Genomic DNA, 21,513 nt, shown 5'->3' on the forward strand with positions numbered 1-21,513 from the left:
AGGGTCAAAGAGAGCAAAGAGGGGAGAGTCCAACCAGAATCCAAGCAGCAAGTTCATTGGTTTGAGGATGGGGAGAGATTCTTGACGAATGTTCATTGTTTGAGGGATAAGTTTCTGTCTCCTGTAAATCAGGCATTTACTGGAAATCAATCTCTTAGTTCTTATGTTTCGTTTGCCTGAGGGCACATGTGTGAGACTCTCCATTTCATATCCTCTGGTTCCGTTTTAGATTAAAATCTTTTTGCACTCCCGTAGAGCAGTGTGAAGACTTTAGCGACAGAAGGAAGCACCTGGGAAGCATGTGTAAGTGCAGATTCCTGCCCCCCACAGCCCGCTCAGACCCACTCAGGACTCAGAGCTGCAGCACCACAAAGGCCCGCCTGATTCTAGCTCAGGTCATTCTCAGAGCACACGTGGACACTCCCGGAGAGGAACGCTCCTCTCCCGTCCAGGGAGCCACTTAGTTAATCCACAAATCAGCCCTCCTGTTTAAACTTGAGACCATTGTCTGACATCTTTGATGGAGCTCTTCAGAAATTGGACTTCTATTATTCATGATGATACCACAAGCTCTCCATGGGTGATCCCTGCTTTCTTCCTTTATCTTGCTGTCCTCATTTTCTCCACTAGGCTCTTATCTCCTCCCTTCCCTTTGCTCAGCAACAGTCATGTTTGCTTGCTACAGCAGCTTCTCTTATTTCTTGTCTTTGCAGACCAGCGTCAGGCCTGACTTTCTCAACCTCTCCTGATTCATTCGCTCCTTTCTGACCCAAATTCTGTTATGTTACACTCAACAGACCTAAAATCCAACCAATGTGTTTTGGATTTTTCTTACCACGGACCTTGGTAAGATATTGGTCTTTCAGCATGTGCGATTTCTAGGATGCAAATGGGTCTTTTCCCATGTAGAGCCTCAGGCCATGTGTAGAATTCCTCTGCAAGGGTAAGGAAGGAGGTTCTTGAGATGCGTAAGACTGAATTTGGGGCGGGAGCCAGCTTGGAGAGCTCTTTGATGGGAAATGGAGGAACTTCAATTGAAAACCTCATGAGCCTGCTTTTCTTGCTTAGTCTCTGGCAGGTTCAAAACTGTCTAAGAATTGGGACCACCCCAGCCTTAGGTCCTTTTCTGTAAACACAAAGACTTGCATTCCGCCCTCTGCCCTGAATAGGGGCTTACATTTTAATGTCTGGTCCTGAAGCGATATCACCCTAAGGTGGTCCCCTCAATCTCCCTGTCTTTTGAGACCTGCCACCCTCTGTCTTCACCATGCACTTCAGAGAGATATATTCCAGTACATTTGCAAAGGTCTTCATATGTGGAAGACTAAGTCAGGCATTGTTTCTACCCCACGGGAACTGTTTAGCTCTGTATTACCTTCTGATGTTGGTTTTTCTTTGTGTTTCTTCTTGCTGCAGGAAAGCAATCTCCCGGGCGGGCCTGCAGCACCTGGCTCCTGCACACCCCCTCAGCCTTCCTGTGGCAAACGGGCCAGCGAAGGAGCCCAGAGCGACTCTGGACTGGAGTGTAGGTGTCGGCTGTTTCATTTCAATATCATTCCATTGCACGTGTGTCTCTCTCATCCTCACGATTCCTGTAGCTACCAACAAGACTTAATAAGTTTCAGTATTGTTCACTGATCCATCTTTGGGTATCTAAGCCCTGGCTCCATTTCCAGATTCCTAAGAACATAGCTCCTTTATATGAAGTCAGACGTATTGAAAACTAAAATAAAAACTTCATGAATCCTTTGAAGCACTATTGCCTGGGTTTGCAGCTGTGAGATAAAAAGTACCTCTGTGTACATGCTTTATTGGTCCCTGCCAAGTTGATGATGAATAGAGTTTACTCTTAGCCACATCACAAAGTCCAAGTTTGATTTCCTTAGCTCAAGCTGCTTTTTCTTTTTTGGTCCTTTTTTTCTTTTTCTTTTTTTTTATTCTTTTCCTGCGAGAGGATGACCTCACTTTACCTTCCAGGCACTCCATGTCCTCCTGTTTGCTCTACTTCCTCCCCTAACCCAAAGGTAGATGGGTCTCCTATCAGCGGGGTGGGTATATTAGCTGGTTTTTTAAAAAAGTTTATTTTATTGAAGTATACTTGATTTACAGTGTCATGTTAATTTCTACTGTACAGCAAAGTGATTCCGTTATACATACATATACATTCTTTTTCATATTCTTTTCCATTATGGCTTATCACAGAATATTGAATATAGTTCCCTGCACTATACAGTAGGAACTTGTTATTTATCCATTCTATATATAATAGTTTGCATCTGCTGTATATTAGCTGATTTTAATGTTTTACCCAAAAGACAGCTACAAAAACTGTTACCTTGAAGATTGCTGTCTGAATTTCTTTTACTGAGAGTCTTCGGTGAGTCAAGTTCTTGGTTGAAGACACTTCTAACTGTGGACTGAAAGGCCTTTTCCCTTTCTGAAGGAATGTAAGAAACAGTATGAAGCTAGAGGAGGGCTGCTCTGAGATTCTGCCAGTCTGGTCTTTACGATGAATCTTGTTTAGCATTTCTGGTTGAGTTGAACAGAGGGAATAATCCGTGTTCTTTTCCTCCCATAAGAAAGACTATGGCAGGGTGGGGGAAAGGAGAGGAATTTTTAAACTCAATTTTATTTTTAGCATATAGGCTATGATTTAATATCCTTTAATACTATAATATTTCTCCCTCTTTCCCAAGAATACACTTACTAACATCCTTATTTTATACTCTGGACACATACCAATGTATGCAATGTGTGAAGTACCTGGCAAAAGACTGAATTTAATTGAAATGCAACTTCTTCCTTGATGGAGTCCGAGAGTGCTCCAGTAGCGCCTGTGTACGTTGAGTTGGTGTTCAGGAAGACTGTTCCTCTCCTCGAATTTCCCTTTATTCCAGGACAGTTATTTAATAAACTCTTAAACCATAAGAGAGTGTAGAATATATTTACAGTAGTGCTTATATAATTAAAAAAGAATTAAATATATAAACAAACAGGTAAATTAAATTAAAAAGGGATATGCATGGGCCAATGATGACAGTGTGTTACAGGGGCCCCAGAAAGTTAGTTTAATAGCCATGGTGTTCCAAATCCTCTGATCCAAAGTAGTAGGATCCTATCTGAGACACAAGATTCTAATGAGAGAGAGTTTATATCATTTAGATAGAAACATCCATTAAATGATTTCTCTGCCCCTTTTGTGACATTAGTCAAGTCACTTGATTTCTTTCAGCCTCAGGGTCCTCATCGGTAGAGGGGGACAATGGTGACCCCTCCCTAAAGGGGACTTCAGGGCTGTTGTTAAGATCAAATGGGGCAATGAGCGTGAAAGTTCTTTGTAAACGGTACAGCCTGCAGGTTTTCTATTCAGAAATAAAGTAATTGACGGATTGGTTGATTGATCACCATTTGTTGAGTACTTGCTTTGTTCTAGAACCTGTGTTAGTTCCTTAGGATTCTGAGGTGAGGAAGATATGGTTTCTGCCTTCAAGAAGCTTAGAATGCCATGGGCAGAAGAGATATTGACAGCTAAAATACAGGGCAGCGACAGCTAGAGTAGAGGGGTACAGAGAGCGTCACTGGGGTTGCAAGGAAGGACGCTCCATCCCCATTTGATGTTGGAAAGAGTTACCAGAAAATGCTCTTAGAAAGAATTTTCCTTCCTGAGCCAAAGCTTGACTAGAAGGTATTATTTTTCTGATTCCTGTAGAGAGGTGTATACTCTAATATCTCATCACGTGGTATTTTTGGCTAGTGGTGGGTGAACTGCAGTACACAGTTGAGGAAGAGCAAATAAGAAGTACGGCCGGGGCGCGTAGCTGATCTTTAATCCTTCAGCCCCTTTACTTATGGCTACCCTGACTTGATGGCCTGATGAATTATCATGGTGGCAGGAAACACTTTGGGGATGTTTAACAGTGGAGGTAAAATGGAAAGCCTTCTCTGAAGACACTCCATCTCAGGGCTTATTTAGAGATCTGATGTGGAAGGAGCTGTAAGATGTGACTCTGAAAAAAACCCTGTAATCGTGGGCTAATATTGCTGTTAGCAAACAGAAGCCAGCCCGATACTTCCTTAAGACAATCATGTAAAAGTAAAAGATTTTTCTCAGAAGAGAGGAAGAAGCAGATTGTTAAAAACATTTCAATGACTTTTTTTTTTTTACTGAGACTTGCCCTTGCTTCTAAATTTTTGGCTTTTCCTAACCTAAGCGCTTTACGCCAAGTTCATTTATGTTACTTTAGTTTGCCTGCTTGTTCAAGAAGCTAAACCAGGGTTTTCTTTGTTCTGTTTAAAGTATAAGACTAGTCCTCTGGCTTGACCTACTACCATTCTCTTTATTCTACTCCCTTGTCTGCTTCTCTACAAAAAAGCAGCGTGACCACTGCTCTCCTTCTATCAGCCCACTTTTCTGGACTAAATGCATTAAAATGATCAATCGTTAAAAAATTTTTTTTTTAAATTTTTGGCTGTGTTGGGTCTTCGTTGCTGCACGTGGGCTTTCTCTAGTTGCGGCGAGCGGGCTTCTCACTGCAGTGGCTTCTTGTTGCAGAGCACAGGCTCTAGGCACGTGGACTTCAGTAATTGTGGCACATGGGCTCAGTAGTTGTGGCTCGCGGGCTCTAGAGCGCAGGCTCAGTAGTTGTGGCGCACGGGCTTAGCTGCTCTGCGGCATGTGGGATCTTCCAGGACCAGGGCTCGAACCCATGTCGCCTGCATTGGCAGGCAGATTCTTGACCACTCTGCCACCAGGGAAGCCCCTAAAATGATCAATCTTTACTTATTTACTGTTACTATTTATTGAGCACTGATTTGGCTTGGAGCCTCTTAAGAGTCTCCCATATGAGAAGGGTGGCAGAAATTAAAAAATTAAGGTAAAAAAGGAGGAACTTTAATTTCTTGCCTTTGATGAGGTAAGGGGCCCCAGTAGTGCTAAGAGATGCTTCTGGCATAACAGGGGTGGAGAAGGCTGCGGAGAGTTGCCTTGTTCTGTGTTCTGCCCCCTTGACTCTCGGGTTGAGATTCTCTTTGCTCCATCACCTCTTGGCTCAGGAGTTGAGGGTTGTCTCAAAGGCCTATAGTACTATGACCCCCTGACTTATGTCACCTCCCCTCTCCTCATTTCACCAGTGAGAAAACAGATGCAAAAGCTGTTTATGGTGCATCTGAAGTTGAAGGTAAATCAGGGTGAACCTGGAACTTGGATCTTAGTCCCAAGTTTCTACTTATTGTAGAATACCTAGAGGGCCCCGTTTTGACTCTAGTATGTACCAAAGTCTGCAGAAGGGGCACAATTGTTTCTTAAACATCCTCCAGCAAAGGGCTTTGAGGAGTGGCCTGCTTGTGGGGGGCCTGAGACCCAGGTGAGCCTGCGCTGTAGGCACCTGTGCGTTTTGGCTGGGGGAGGACTATTGCAGGAGTCAGTTTATGCTCTGGGTGTGTGAACTTAATAATTTCCTTGAAGTACTCCATTTTCATTTCCCTACTTAGTGATATATACTATCTCTGTCTTCTTTTTAGTCTGTTCCTTGAAGTCCAGAAACTTCTCTTTTGCTGTGATTTACTCAAATGGTTTATTTTGACTTATGGGATTCTCTGCCCCACACAGTGTCATTTCCTTGATGACTCTTTGCTGACCTTTTCTCACAGGCCCTCCCCTCCATACATGTCAGGGATGGAAGTCTTAATGATGGGGAGTAGCCAGATCAGGCCTCAATACAGAGCCTGGGTTTTCTACTGACTACAGTGGACAGTCAGTTTCACCCAAGGTGAAAATGGCTCTTTGCTACAGAGACTTCGCTCCTGCTCTCAGCCAGGCTATGCTCATTTTTTTGGTTGAACTGGTTCTGTTTATTTTATTCACTTTCTGTTTTGATGCCTCATAAAACCTCTAACCATAGTGCATGTCTTAGAGCCAAATACGTGTTTTTTAGTTGACTTTCTTATTCTAGGTCCTATTTAGATTTCAGGCACTTTGAAGGGAGGAGCAACGTCTTCTGCTTCTTTTGTCTTCTTCACAGTGGACAGCACAGTATCGTAGGCCTAGTAGCTGTCTAGTAGATGTCAATTATGAATTGATTACAGCTTTTTTGCTCAATCAGCAAGAAAGGGACATTTCGCTGGCAGTTGATGGGCACTCAGATTATCTCCAGTTCCTGAAAGGCTTTGGTAGACACAAGTCAAAAACCTGTTTGAAACATAAATGGGTTTATGCTATTGAATCCCAAGTAACTCTTTTTAAATTTCCTTCCTAATCTAGTGCATTGTGTTAAGACTTAAAGCACACACAGTTTTTGATCTTCCCATTCTTCCCAATGGTATCCTCTCTCCCCTTTCGTGGTGACAACCTACAGGGGCTGCTCCCTTTGACACCATGCCATGAACGTCAGCCAAGCCAGTTTTTGGGAAAACAAGCTAAATTGCTAGAAAGGAAGGGAGTAATGCTCAAAAAGGAAAAATAGTCTCATCTCCTGGGCTGGAATCCAAGCTTCCAGTTTAGAGCGAGTTAGCCCACTTCGAAGTGAGTCTGTTGCACAGATAATGTGTGTCTTTTCTTAAATGTCACATGCCTCCCATGCAACGGAGATTTAATTTGGACGTGGAGATTTCTTCCCTGTTTTTAGTGTTAGAGCAGAGAACATAGGATGTGGGTCTTCACTCTGTGTCCTCTGTTCTGTAATTTGCTTTTGCCCATGACACTGCCTAAACAACTCTCAAAGCAATGGTAGAAAAGCCACCAAGATCCTTCTTAAAAAGCATGTTGGTTTTCAACATGGCATCCTTGATTTCAATTCATTTTTGCCTTCCTCATTGGAAAATTTCCTCCAAGGCTGAGGGCTGTGGAAAACAGAGCCTCAACACAAACAAACCCAGATCCTAAATCCAGACCACCTTTCCTTTCCTCTGGTTGACGATGCTAAGAAAAGGAGTGCTTTCTTCTGGGCAGGTAAAACATAGCACAAGGGGCTTCCCTGGTGGCGCAGTGGTTGAGAATCTGCCTGCCGATGCAGGGGACACGGGTTCGAGCCCTGGTCTGGGAAGATCCCACATGCTGTAGAGCAACTAGGCCCGTGAGCCACACCTACTGAGCCTGCGCGTCTGGAGCCTGTACTCTGCAACAAGAGAGGCCACGATAGTGAGAGGCCCAGGCACCGCGATGAAGAGTGGCCCCCTCTTGCCACAACTGGAGAAAGCCCTTGCACAGAAACGAAGGCCCAACACAGCCAAAAATAAATAAATAAATAAATAATAATTAAAAAAAAAAAAAGTCAAGCACGGATGGCTTCTTTAAAAAAAACAACAACAACAACATAGTACAGTGGGTTCACTGCCTCACTGTTTGGTTCAGAGACAAGATTAGGGAAACAGAGTCTTCATGTGGGATTGGTTTAAACGGGGTTATGAAACTAGGTCATTTTATCTTTGGAAGCCTTGAATGTAAAGGCAGGAGGAGGCAGGTGTGTGTGTGTGTGTGTGTGTGTGTGTGTGTGTATCTGTATGCATATGTGCATGCTCTCATTTTAGTTTTGTTTCAGATGGCAGGTCCAAGCAGACCTGTGCCTTCCTTACAAGCTCTTGGCCTTTGCTCTTTAACTTCAGGTTTGGGTGTCATCACCAGTAATGACTCACACCCCGATATCTTTCTCCACTTCCATCCTCATTTCAAAAAACATTGTCCATTTAATCAAGATATCAGATTGCTAAGCAGAGCAGGAGGAGATAACCGACTATAAATTAGTAAAGGTCCTGACCTGGTAAGCCATGTTAATAGTGGGACAGATCTAGCATGTTTTCATGCACCCTCACTAATCTTCTATTTTCTAAAATTGTGAGAATTTTAAATTAAATCACATTGGCTGCTGGGAGAAATCATAGACTCTTACAACTTCACATGTCAGTGAGAAGTACCTAGGTCTAATCTTTTGCCTCTTAGTAAGTGATTATCTAAACTAACACTGTTGAACAGAAATATATATGAGCCATAAAGAAAGCCTAATTTTTAGTGGCCACATTAAGAAGTGAAAAGACATAGGTAAAATTAATTTTGATATTATATTTTGTTTAACCAAATATATAAAAATATCGCTGTTTCAACACATAGTCAATATAGAAATGATCAGTGAGATGGTTCACATTCTTTTTTCAGACTAAGTCAGTCTTCAAAATCTGCTGTGAATTTTACACTGACAGCACATCTCAATTAGTGCTAATCATATTTCAGGTGCTCAGTTGCCATATGCTTACTGGACAACATATCTAAACCATCTGAGACAGATTTTACCTATTATTACCTTGAAGATTTTTAGAGGGAGACAGTCCAGATTTTTGTTTCCCTTTCTGAATTTGTAAGGATATTCACATTTGATACATATTTATGATTGTCTTATTGTTTCAAAACATTTTTTACAAGCAAATGTCTTCATTTTGTGTAGATTATTTGCTTCTGGTGTCAGTGTACTCTATCTGTGTCATTCAGTCTACAACACTCCCTCTCCACAACTTGTATCTTTTTACCTATAACTGTTTATTACTAGGACTTCAGGTAGAACTTGAGAGCAAGAAATCCTATCTGTATCTACAGAGGTGGGTCTCTACTCTTAGGTAGCTAGATCTATCTATAGATAGGTTGATCTATATAAATCTATGTATATCTATAGAGACTTGTTTCAACACTCACTAATACAGAAGAAATGTTATCTTCATTTTGAAATGGAACTACTTTTTCTGTCTGGCACAGACGGATACTCTGAGTTATATACTGTTTGAGATGGTATTTCAAGATGGATGTGTAAAGAAGAGAGAAAGAGGTACCTGGGTGTGGAGAATGGAATAAATAAAAAACATGGCACAGAAAAGGAAAATATGACTATATTTAGAGAAGAGTGACAAAAGAATAGAATGTGTGAAGGTGAATAAGAAAGACAGATTGGTACCATTAATGGAAGGTCTAGTATGTGGGATTAAGTTTAGATTTTGTTTTATAAATAATAGGGTTTTTTTTTTAAGCCTCCTAAGCAAGAGAGAGGCATAATCACAGCTATGTTTTAAGGGAGTTAATTTTACAGCAGTGTGAAATATCAGAGAGAATGTCAGAAGTAGAATTCAGAGCAGAAGAAACCAGGACTCAGAGATTAGACAGGCTGTTCAGTGTATGGTAGGTAACTTGGGGGTAAATGTAGACAGTGAAAGGAAATGCAGACAAAGCTGTGAGCAAAGAGAAGAGGCCTATATTAGTTTGGGTGGTCTAGGCTGCAATAAATAAAATAATCATGTAATGGCTCAATACAAGAGAAGTTTATTTCTCACTTGTGTAACAAACCAGGACTGTTTCAGGTTGGGTGGCGGGTGAGCTCTGTTCCACATAGCCATTCAGTGACCTGGACTGACAGTTGCTCTTACAGCATCATTAGAAGCCTTCTAAAATCATCCCAAAGGCCAACTTCCCAGGTATCCAGTATGGGAAAAGGGAGGGAGGTTTTAATGGGCCAAGTCTGAAAATAGTACATGTCACTCCTGCTCATGTGCCATTGGTTAGAACTGGGTCACATGGCCACATCCAATCACAAGCGAGTCTGGGTAACAAGGTCTAGCTGTGTGTTCAGGAAAAAGAGAAAAATGATTTTGGTGAATGGCTAGCAGTCTTGACTACAAAGACCCAGGAGAGGAATAGATGTTGGGTAATACCAACATCTATGGATTAGGAAGGAAGAAGGAAAACTGGAGACTAACCACAACGATAATAAGAAGAACTATATTGAGGGAACTCCCTGGTGGCGCAGTGGTCAAGAATCCACCTGCCAATGCAGGGTCACGGGTTCGAGCCCTGGTCTGGGAAGATCCCACATGCTGCGGAGAAACTAAGCCCGTGCGCCACAACTACTGAGCCCACATGCCACAACTACTGAAGCCCACGCGCCTAGAGCCCGTGCTCTGCAACAAGAGAATCCATCGCAATGAGAAGCATGCGCACCGCAATGAAGAGTAGCCCCCGCTTGCCACGACTAGAGAAAGCCCGCATGCAGCAACAAAGACCAAATGCAGCCAAAAATAAAAATAAATAAATAAATTTTTTTTAAAAAGAACTATATTGAACACCTATTAACTTCTCATTGTGGGCAAGGCATTGAACGTTATTCATTTTCACATTTAAACATCATTGTGATCTTGTGAGGGAAGTACAATTATTATTACAATTTTAGTGGTGAGTAAACTGAGGTCTAGGGAAGTTAGAGAGACCCTAGGTCATAGAGCTAGTGGGTAGCAAGTCTATCTGACTCCAAAGCTCATGTTTATTACTCTTGAACTGGATAAGGACTTATCAGAAGTGTAAGAAGAAAACCACAACAGTTTATTTTTCTATTCATGTGTGAATGCCACCCAGCTGAATTCAGGAGTTCCCAAGATCATCCTCACTTGCAGGTTCCGGAATTCCCAAGATCACACTCATGTTCAATAATTCATTAGAAGGACTCATAGAATTTTCTGAAAGCTGCTATACTCACATTTATGGCCTATTATAGTGAAAGGATACAGACTCAAACCAGCCAAGGAAAGCGGTGCATGGTGCAAAGTCCAGGAAATTTTGACACAAGGAGCTTCCGGTTGTCCTCTCCCAGTGGATTTGTGACAGAGATAACTTTTCCCAGCAACCGTGGTGCAACTATACATATGGCATATTGCCAACCAAGGAAGCTCATCTGAAACTTGGTACCCAGAGTTTTAGTCGGAGCTTGGTCATGTAGACACGGTTAACCACCTGCATGGTTGACTTTAGCCCCTTGCCCCTCTGGAGGATGAGCTGATATATGCCTCACCACAAGTCACTGCTATTTTAGAATATTTGGCATGGCCCAAGGTCCCCAGGTAAACAGAGATACTCTTATCAGGCAAGACATTCCAGGCACTTAGAGAGATTACCTTCCTATAGTTGAGGGCAGAGGCCAGACCTCTCTTTGGGTAAGGTTACTTCCTTCTGATGCGTCGGACAAGACAGATGTACAAGAAAAGGATGAGGCGTGGGGAAAATGTAGTCTAAGACAAGGTATGTTTCATGTTTTCCTTGCATGACTGGTTTTTTTCTTGCATGCCTCTGTTTCTTTCATGATTTTGAAAGACCGTCATGTCTCTTAGGCATCCATGTTTACTTCTCACAGTTTGTGACTCCAAACTAATGGACAAATAAAAAAAAAATTATCCTTTCTACTCCTTGGAATTGCATGTAACAAGAATGTGATTCATTCACTGATTCTTAATCTCATCTTTTCAGTTCCCCAAATTTATTTATCACCTACTATTTGCCAGGTGCTAAGTTAAGTGCTGGACATTTAATGTCCATATGAAGCCTAGAATCTAGCATAAGAGGGAAACACGAATCAAATAATCATGCCAATGAATGAATAATTGCCAGTTGGAATAAATGATGGGAAGGAAACATGGTTTTATGAGAGTAACTAACAAAATGACTTCGATTTTGGGGTCAGTGATGGCTTCTTTGAGAAAATAACACTTGATCTGGTAACCAAAAGGTAAATAGAAATTACCCACATAAGTCAGAATGAAGAAGAATAGGAAGTTTGGATATAGTAAACAGAATATGTGGTCAACAGTCTTTGACGTGGGGACATTTGAACAGAGATCTAAATGAAATGAGAAATGTGCAGTGCAGGTGTCTCATGTAAGCAATTTTTAGTCAAGGGAGCAGCAAATTCAATGGACCTGAGATGAGAGCTTCCTTAGTCTGCTTGCGAAATACGAGACCAGTGTAATGGCAGGTCAGCGAATGAGAGGGAGAGAGAGAGAAGATGAGGTAGCTGGACAGGGAAACAAGATTGCGGAGAGACAGGAGAGGAAGTCAGAGAGGCTCCCAGGGACGAGGTAAGTGAGGACTTTGCACTCTTCCGAGTACATAGATAGCCATTGAAGAGTTATGAGCAGATTAGCAATTTGATTAGATTTACCTTTTTTTGTTTGTTTGGCTGCGTTGGGTCTTCGTTGCTGTGCGTGGGCTTTCTCTAGTTGCGGCGAGCGGGGGATACTCTTCATTGCGGTGTGCGGGCTTCTCATTGTGGTGGCTTCTCTTGTTGCGGAGCATGGGCTCTAGGCGCGTGGGCTTCAGTAGCTGCGACACACAGGCTTAGTGGTTGTGGCTCGCGGTCTCCAGAGCCCAGACTCAGTAGTTGTGGTGCACGGGCTTAGTTGCTCCACGGCATGTGGGATCTTCCCGGATCAGGGATCGAACCCGTGTTCCCTGCACTGGCAGGTGGATTCTTAACCATGGCACCACCAGGGAAGTCCCTGATTAGATTTACATTTTAAGGTAATTATTTTGGTTGCTCTGTGGAGAACAGACCATGGGGAGACAAGAGTAGAGCAGGGACACCAGTTAGGGGGCTATTGGGAATATTCCAAGCCAGAGATGATGGAGGATTGGGTGGTAACAGTAGATGTGGTGAGAATCAATTGGGTTTCATACACATTTTGAAACTAGAGTCAGTAATATTATTTCTTGAACCCAATTCCATCAGGCTTTCTTCCTTCTCATCCTGCTGTTGGTACTTTTGCCAAGGTCATCAGTGACTTCACATGTTCACATGGCGAAATCCAATGGCCAGTTCTTCAGGTTTTGACACAGACCTTCTAGGTGCACTTTCTTCCTGGAAACGTTATACTCTTTTTTGTTTTCCTTGTACCCCAGTGGCCACTCCGTCCCAGTCCCCTTTGCTAGATCTTTCCTATATTCCCAAACTCTAAGTATTGGAATGTTCCACAGCTCAGTACTCAGAGCTTTCCATCCACATTCAGTCCTTAGGTTTTTGCATTCAGTTCTCATGGCTTTAGATGCCATCAATTAACGGTTGCCTCCCAAATTATTCATACAGTTCATACCTCTTCTTTGAACTTCAGACTCATAAAAAAACTGCCCTCTCAACATCTCCACTTGAAGGTCTAATAAGCATCTCAGAATTTTACATCCTCAACACTGAACTCATTGCACTGATCATTTCATAATGTATAAAAATATAGAATCACTGTGTTGTACACCTGAAACTAATATATTGAATGTTAATTATAACTCAGTGGAAAATAAAATAAAACAAAAACCTGAACTCGACTTACTCCCTAAATCTGCTCTTACTGTAATCTTCTCCCTGAATTTCAGTAAGTGGTATTTCCATTCTTACAGCTGCAAATATTTGCAAAAAACTTCAGACTCGTTAAAGCACACTTTCTGGGGTTGGGCTGGTAACCAGGTGTTCTTCAGAACTCATCAGGTCATTGTAATGAGCAATTAAATTTGAGAACCAGTGTGCTCGATCCACTGTGGCCGGAAGCCTCCACCGTTTTCTTTCCCTCTTCTCTTACTAATGTCGGGCTTTCTAATCAGATCCCCACTCAGGAGTGAGGTTAGCTCATTCTAGCAGTTCTGCCGTGCCTGAATCCTTATCAGCAAGCCTCTGAGTGCTCGTAGAGGGTCTCCAGTGTGCAGGGGCAATCGGCTTGGCCCAGCGTGGATGAAGCCTGCCAGCCCAGTGAGTTACTGATGTCTTGCAAGTCTCTGACTCCCTTGGCTTGCCTGCTCCTGCCCACCTTACTTGGCCTACCGGGACTTAATTTTTGGCCTGCCTAGATTGGTATTATCAAGGATTTTTGACCTTTTCCCCACTGCAACATTTTATACTTCACTTTTTAAAAGAGTTGGTGGGATTTTTGCTGTAGTGAGTTTCCATAGTATTTGCTGCTATAATTATGTGTTTAGTTTCCATGTTCTCTGGTAGATTTTACTGCACACTAACCCAGTGCCTGGCACCAGGTGTGTGGAATGTTTATTGAATGAATTAGAGAATAAAAGAATGAAAAGAGATTTAATTCTATAAATGGTTATAAGTTAAATCTGGATGTTAAGTTCCCAGTAGTAGAATATTTTAGTTTGTGGAGCTTGATTTCTTTAGGATACCTGGCAAAGAAATGCCTTTTAATTAATTAATTTATTTTTTATCTTGTTCTCATCCATCATGATCTGAAAACTTTTAGGGTTCCAAACCTACAGCTATTCTCTGTTTGCTACTGGAAGTATGTGAATATTTTTAGAAGTAGAGAAATCATTCAATTTGAAGAATTTAGAATTGGACGAAGGCCCTACTGAGCTGGTAAAATGTTTGAATTAGTAATTTATTATGCTTTGACTACACAGCAACTTAAAACTAAGTTATAAGAAGCTCCTGGTTTAGAAGTATAATTTATCCATTACTGATATAAATGTATTTTCAAGCAGCCTTTAAAGTACTTTAATACTACTCTCCTCCTTAGCTAATTTGCTAAGGAGAGTCGACTTTTAATAGAATTTTGGTCTCAATTGTCATGAACTCTGCAGCGGGCCTGGATGAATAAGGCCTCAGATTGAATACCTTGAGGGTTTTTTGCCCCTCATTTGTTACATATTTCAAAGATGACCACATCCATGGGTAAAAACATCTTTGGACCTAACATCTTAATTATTGCTCACAGTTTTTCCAAATACCTTTTTCCGTTTCTAGAATTTTGGTAGGACCAATTTCAGCAGTATTTTCAGGGGTAAAATGAGAAGCGTTTAGACAATTTGGGTTCACTAACTTTCTTGCATCCAAAATCTAAATTTGAGATCTGCCCCCCTCCACCCATCCCTTTATGCCTGAAAAGAAAACTGAAGTCAGGTGGGTCCTTTCCTTCCAGGAAAATGCCGTGAATGGAGAGCACCTGTGGCTGGAGACCAACGTCTCGGGAGACCTGTGCTACCTGGGGGAGGAGAACTGCCAAGTCAGATTTGCAGTGAGTGTGCGCCCGGGACCCCTGTGCTCTGGCCTTCCTGGGGGGAGCCTTGCGGGTAGTTGAGTCTGAAGGCAGCGGGGATCACCGCGCCTGAATTTCCAAGGAGAGGTTTGAAAGAGCCTGTCCCTGTGAGACAGTTGACGGTTTATCAAGTTAGCATGGTTTTTAAGGGGTCAGTTGAATGGTTTTAGGTTTTTTTCTTGATTCTGCAGGTCGAACCTTGGGATAATGTGCTACTTTGTGATGATAAACAGTGTTGGTTTTTGTTAGTGCGTTTGGGGGTGGGGGTGGGGGAGAGGGTGAGTGTGCATGAGCCGGATGCTTGCACATGGAGCGGTGTCCTGTGGGGAGAGACCTGTGGGTGGAGGAAGGGTCTCTGTGGGAGAAGGCTCTCCTTCGTAGGGGAGCGTGTGTGGTGGACGACATTACTGGTGGGTGAAGGTAGAGATGGGTGCAAACACCGGTCTGGTGGTGGGTGTAGGCTCACAAATAATTCAGACTAGGCTCCAGATGAGAAAATTCTAGAAACTATATAAGTGATCAACAGTCAACTCCATCAGAGTATAGCTTTTTAAAATTTGCTTTGTCCGTATTTGGAACAATGTTTAAGTGTTAAATCCTCTTTGTGTTCCATGAAAAGAGCATGGTTGCCAGGCTGTAAGTTGGGAGGAATTACATTTTAGTATTGAGAAAGTGAACTTAAAATTTCTGTGCAGTTAAAAATTATGGGTTCAAAAAGAGAGTAATGGGAAGCTAACAATAGTAAAGAAGGAAGAAAAGTTGTATTCTTTCTTATTTTGGGGAAATGGGCATCATAATTGACCTAATAATTTTTTTCTTTTTTGTTATGTTTGTTTATAACGTGAAAGAGAGATTTGGGGCAAAATGTAGAACCTAGGAATTGCGAATGAATATGTTTCTATGAATAACAAATAAGGAAGAAATTGAGTTTCTGCCAACGTTTATAGAAGAATATAGCCCCAAGGGACTTTTATTAGGCTGCCTGGAATCACAAAGCTGGGGAGCCAAGATTTTTTAAATTGCATTAGGTGTTTTGATGCCTAGTTTATAGGTTTTGTTTGGAAAACTTTATGAGAGTTTGGAGGACCAGGGTTTGTTTGAGTGAGGGTGGGAATAGCTAAATGTCAGCTAAAGACTCAGTTGTACAGGCTCTCAATTTAAAGTCAGGAAACTTGGATTTGAATCTCAGTGTTATCGCTGACTGTGTGACACTGAGAACTCCCGACCTTTGGGTGTTGGCCACCTTCAAGGTAGAAAAATGGAGGAGGATTAAATTAATTTTGCTTCCGATTCAGATCTGTACTTCGTTGTTTGCATTTCTTTTAATCTGGTTGTAAATTCAGTTGATCTAAATATCATTTCAACTTTATGCATATGTATTTTCGATTAAAGTATAATTGCATGAAATTCGATTAAATTAACCAAAACCAAGAGAAGCTCAGCTGTTTAGACTAAAATACTATAAATGATGAATTAACGTTTGGATCTTAGTTAATTGTGTAAACACTGGTCTTGATCATATAAAATGGAAAAAATGAAAGCCAATCCTTCTTGCGTACATACTTTTGAACTATTATCTACTGATGCTGCTGTCAGCTGATGGACTGTAGTTTGCTATGGAGTTCTGCCTTATTTCCAGATTACTCTCTTTGATCCTTTTCTGACGCTCTTTTAGGGTCAGCCATACATTACCTCTCTTGGCAAAAATATGAACAGGTACCTACATCCGCCTTAAACCTTGTATCAGTAAATAGCATTGCTACCCACTAATTGATTCTAACTCGGTCACTATTACCTCTACGCCAGGAAAAGTAACAAAAAAAGGAAATATTAGGGAGATGTAAGGAGGTAATAGAATTACGAAAATTTCTAGTGTTCTTTTGAATCTTCCTCATAATTTCATCCCAAATACTTGGCTTTCTTAACTCACTTTACAAAGTGTCTGGAGGATGAAGGTCTCTCCTCCAAAAAACATGGATTAAATGAAGGCATAAAGCGGTGAGGAAGCTGAAGACCTAACTGTGTTTCCTCATTATAAGTTCCTGAAGGCTCAGTTTCTTTATCTGTAAAGTGGGAGGAATGTTGTTTTGAGGGTTAGATGAGATAATGCATTGAAAGGACTTACTTGCCACAGCCATGGGCATAATGAATTAAAAGGGGGCAGGAGGGACCCAGAAAGGACAAGAGCAGACAATTCACAAAAGAACTACCGTTGGCCAATATATGTATGAAAAATATAAACAAAGGCACTCGAATTAAAACAGCCATGAGGAGTCAACGTCATGTGCCTGTTAAAGATTTACAAAATGGTAATACCTGCTGGCTAGTTTAAACCAAAATTGGTTTTCTCATTGTCAGCTGGTGGGAGTGTAAGTTGATATACTTCACAAAATTATCAATATGTAGTAAAAGCGTTAGAAATCTAGCTCGCTCTCTCCACTTCATTTTGGCATCATGTTTTGGGAAGGACACTGGCAAAGGGAAGACCCCGGAGAGTGTGCTTAACTTGGCTCAGGGTGGGGAACTTTGTAGTAGAAGGAAGAGTGAAATCACCTGGGTTGCAAAAGAGTATTAATGAGAGAAAGGAGAGAGAACTGATATCTTCCAGCATTAGAAGAGCTGCCATGAAGAAAAGGAAAGTATCTTTTTTTAATTTAATTTTTTATTTTATATTGGAGTATAGTTGATTTACAATGTTGTGTTAGTTTCAGGTGTACAGAAAAGTGATTCATTTATACATATATATGTATCTATTCTTTTTTGGATTCTTTTCCCATATAGGTTATTACAGAATATTGAGTAGATTCCCTGCGCTATACAGTAGGTCCTTGTTGATTATCTATTTTATATATAGTAGTGTGTGTATGTTAACCCGAGACTCCTAATTTATCCCTCCTTGCCATGTTTCCCCTTTGGTGCCCATAAGTTTGTTTTCGAAGTCTGTAAATCTGTTTCTGTTTTGTAAATAAGTTCATTTGTATCATTTTCTTTCTAGATTCCACATGTAACTGATATCATATGATATTTGTCTTTGTCTGCCTTACTTCACTTAGTATGATAATCTCTAGGTCCATCCATGTTGCTGCAAATGGCGTTATTTCATTCTTTTTTATGGCTGAGTAATATTCCATTGTATGTATATGTGTGTGTATGTATGTATATATATATATGTATACATATATACACACCACATCTACTTTATCCATTCCTCTGTCGATGGACATTTAGGTTGCTTCCATGTCCTGGCTATTGTAAATAGTGCTGCAATGAACATTGGAAAGAAAAGGAAAGTGTCTTGCTCTCCCCTGTTAGGAAGGTAGAACCAAGTTCTAGATAGAGAATCCACTGACTCTAACAGTGGATCTTACCCTTTGGTATAATAGATGTCACCTGGAAAACCTGTTAACAATGTAGATTACTTTTTAAATCCTTGCTCCAAATGCTGATTCAGTAGGTCTGGAGTTAGACTTGGGAACCTGTGATTTTTAACAATCGCCTCAAATAATCATGGTACAGATGGTCCACAAACTTAAGTTTGACAAATACTGTATTATAAGGAAGAACTTTAACAATCAGAGCTTGGACAACCAACAGGGGAACAAGGTGCCTGGAGAGATGGGCTCAAAGGAAGCGTTTATGAATAAGTTGGGTGGCCATCTTTCAAGGATGCTAAAGGGGGGTGCACCTCTGCTTTGGGTAAGAGGTTAGGCAAGGAGATCTCCAAGGCAGCCTCCAGTTTAAATGTTTTATTTGCAGCTTTCTTAGTAGTGAACACAGTTTTGTAAGGAAAAAAAAAAGCATGTGTAAATAGATTATATATTCTCATTTCTTTAAAGAACCACCTTTGAAGAAAGCCAACCTGTTGGGTTTGGGACCAGATTACCATAACCAGGTGCTACCTGCTGGCTTCTAAACAAAGTGCAGGCAGAGTGCTTGGAGGAGGAGTGACTCCATCACTGAAGAGGTGCCTTTCACTCCTTATTCTATTTTAGCAAAGCAAATGTCACGGGTGGAAGTTAAGAGAAGGGAGAAGGGAGAAATCAGTGTGGGTTGAGTAGACAGAGGCGGCTTCATGGAAGTGGGGCTTGAACGCAATATTGAAAGATGGGTTAGATTTACGTAAGTAGAGTGGGGAAGGAAGCCTTTATAGGCAGGGAGAGGAACATGGGCAAACTCAGAGGCAGGAACAAGCTTTGTACGAGGGAGAAGGCAATCATGAGACAGGCGTGAGCACTCCAAAGGGCATGCGTTAGGTAAGAATGGAAATAAGGACGGATGGGGGTGTGTGTGTGTGTCTGTTTTCTCAACTGAAACTCAGAGCGCATGTTATAAATGTCTGTGTGCTTATAAAGCATGACCATATTGTCTAAACCAAGACAGATTTGAGGGTGAAAATGGCTGCTGTGAAACTGTCACAACGTATGGGGACAGTGCAATAGTCTATTTAAAACCAAAGCCATCCTGCAAATTCAAGACCTCCTGCTGGCAGACATGGATGGACATTTGGGGGCTGATACTGGAAGGCATTACAAGGAAGGCAGTGACGACACAGAACATGAAGACTGTTGTAGGAGAGTTTGCTCCAAAGTCTCAGGGCTGAACCAGATGACTTTTACAGTTCTTCCTCTTTTATATTCTCCAGTGAGAACCTTTAATACTGCAGGATGTCTGTGAATAGATATTTACTGGGATTAAATTTGTTCCCAAATCAGTGGCAGTCCCCAAATTAGTAACTGTTTCTTTTTCTGGTCTGGAGAGAAGAAAGGGATGCAAAAGTAATGGAATTGGAGTAGAAGGATCACTGTTTTCCATCGTGATTATGGGGGGGAAACTGAGATAAAATTCCAGCTAGGACCACTTTTGTTTCGTGATATTTATTTTGATGGACATTTCTTCATTCATTTATTCTACAAGTGTTTACGGGCTGGGTACCCAGTACCAGAAACTTCAGACCGAGTTGAGAGTGACAGGTGACAGTTAATTGTAATTGACAACGTCATGGCTCACAGTGGGTACACTGCTCGTGCCTGTCTCGTGATTGCCTTCTCCCTCGTACAAAGCTTGTTCCTGCCTCTGAGTTTGCCCATGTTCCTCCCCCTGCCTGAAAAGGTCTCCTTCCCCACTCTACTTACGTAAATCTAACCCATCTTTCAATACTGCGTTCAAGCCCCACTTCCATGAAGCCGCCTCTGTCTACTCAACCCACACTGATTTCTCCCCTCTCCCTTCTCTTAACTTCCACCCGTGACATTTGCTTTGCTAAAATAGAGTAAGGAGTGAAAGGCACCTCTTCAGTGATGGAGTCACTCCTCCTCCAACATCACTTCTCTGACAATATCATAGTGGGTACACTCTGTAGAAATCGTTCTGGTGCGTGGCTGACGGGATATACAAAGATGTTAGCGAAATACGTATTTGTTCCCAAAGAAACTCATGCCTCCCCTGAGAATCCATAGAGCACATACCTGTGCACACCGATTTTTACACTTAAAAGACACTGCCTACGTCACTATGTAGAGGTACAAACAACCATGGTCACACCTGCCCAGAGACATGTAGACACAGAAAGGCCGCATGGGTAGTGGGAAGGAAGGGGACTCTGAATGAGACAGACCTGAATTTGAAAACCTGTTGTTCCATCTAGTTACTGAGTGAATTTTGGGCGTATCATTTCACCTCTTTTTGCCCCCATTTCCTGATTTACAGTATTGTTATTAAGATTGACCTCAGTGATTCTTTTTTATTTATTTTTATTTTAAAAAAATTTTTTTAAATTTTAACATCTTTAGACCTCAGTGATTCTTATTCCTGGATGAGCATTGTAATGACTTCTGAAGCTTTACTTCAACTTTATTTTTTTTAATGGTTGGCTCCCAGCCTGGATCTACCACATCAGAATCTCTGGGGAGTGGGACCAGGCATGAATATGTTAAAAACAAGCAAACTCTACAGATGACATATGTGCTGTCACACATAGTGGGTAGGGACCCCCCACTGATCTACTTCACAGAGAGAGTATCAGAACCAAATGAAGTGGCCTGGTCCCTGCATCTGGCATATAGTGGCTGTTATGCCATAAATCGTGTACCCCCCCAAATATGTATGCTGAGGTCCTAACCCCCATGATCCCAGAATGTGACCTTATTTGAAAATTGGGTTGTTGCAGATGTAATGAGTTAAGATGAGGTCATACTGCAGTAGGTGGGACCTCATGCACTTTGACAAGCGTCCTTATAAGAAGAGGAGAGGACACACAATGGTAGACAGGGAAGAAGGCCATGTAATGACGGAGGCAGAGATTGGAGTGATACAGCTGCAAGCCAAGGATCACAGGCTATTACCAGAAGCTAAGAGGGAGACATGGACAGATTCGCCCTCAGAAGTGTGCCAACCCTATGCACACCATGACGACAGGCTTCTAGCCTCCAGGGCTATGAGAGAATTCACATTTCTGTTGCTTTACGCTACCCAGGCAGTGGTACTTGGTTAGGGCAGCCCTAGGAAACAAAGACAGAAGATATTCTGTTAAGGTGAGTTACCTTACCTGGCCACGCAGATGCCTGCACACGGCTCTCAGATGCACTCACACAGGTACATTTAAATCAGGCTTGATTGAGGATTTCACTTGAGAAGTATGTGGCTTTCTGGATAAGTGAGCAAACAAACAGGTAGGTGCCAGAAGCTGAG

At 41.7% G+C, this 21,513-nt stretch overlaps 1 protein-coding gene across 6 annotated transcripts in view; it reads left to right on the plus strand.

Annotated features, from left to right (window-relative positions):
* DGKI (diacylglycerol kinase iota) overlaps positions 1 to 21,513 on the plus strand; it is a 468,554-nt gene that overhangs the window by 161,843 nt on the left and 285,198 nt on the right. For all 6 annotated transcript variants that reach the window (XM_059933287.1, XM_059933288.1, XM_059933290.1 and 3 more), the window contains exons 2-3: positions 1,417 to 1,525; positions 14,710 to 14,805. In XM_059933287.1, the coding sequence (XP_059789270.1) occupies positions 1,417 to 1,525; positions 14,710 to 14,805 (205 nt within the window). The remainder of the gene's footprint in view (positions 1 to 1,416; positions 1,526 to 14,709; positions 14,806 to 21,513) is intronic.

The sequence above is a fragment of the Balaenoptera ricei genome, chromosome 9 (assembly GCF_028023285.1).
Source record: "Balaenoptera ricei isolate mBalRic1 chromosome 9, mBalRic1.hap2, whole genome shotgun sequence".
Taxonomy (NCBI): Eukaryota; Metazoa; Chordata; class Mammalia; order Artiodactyla; family Balaenopteridae; genus Balaenoptera; species Balaenoptera ricei.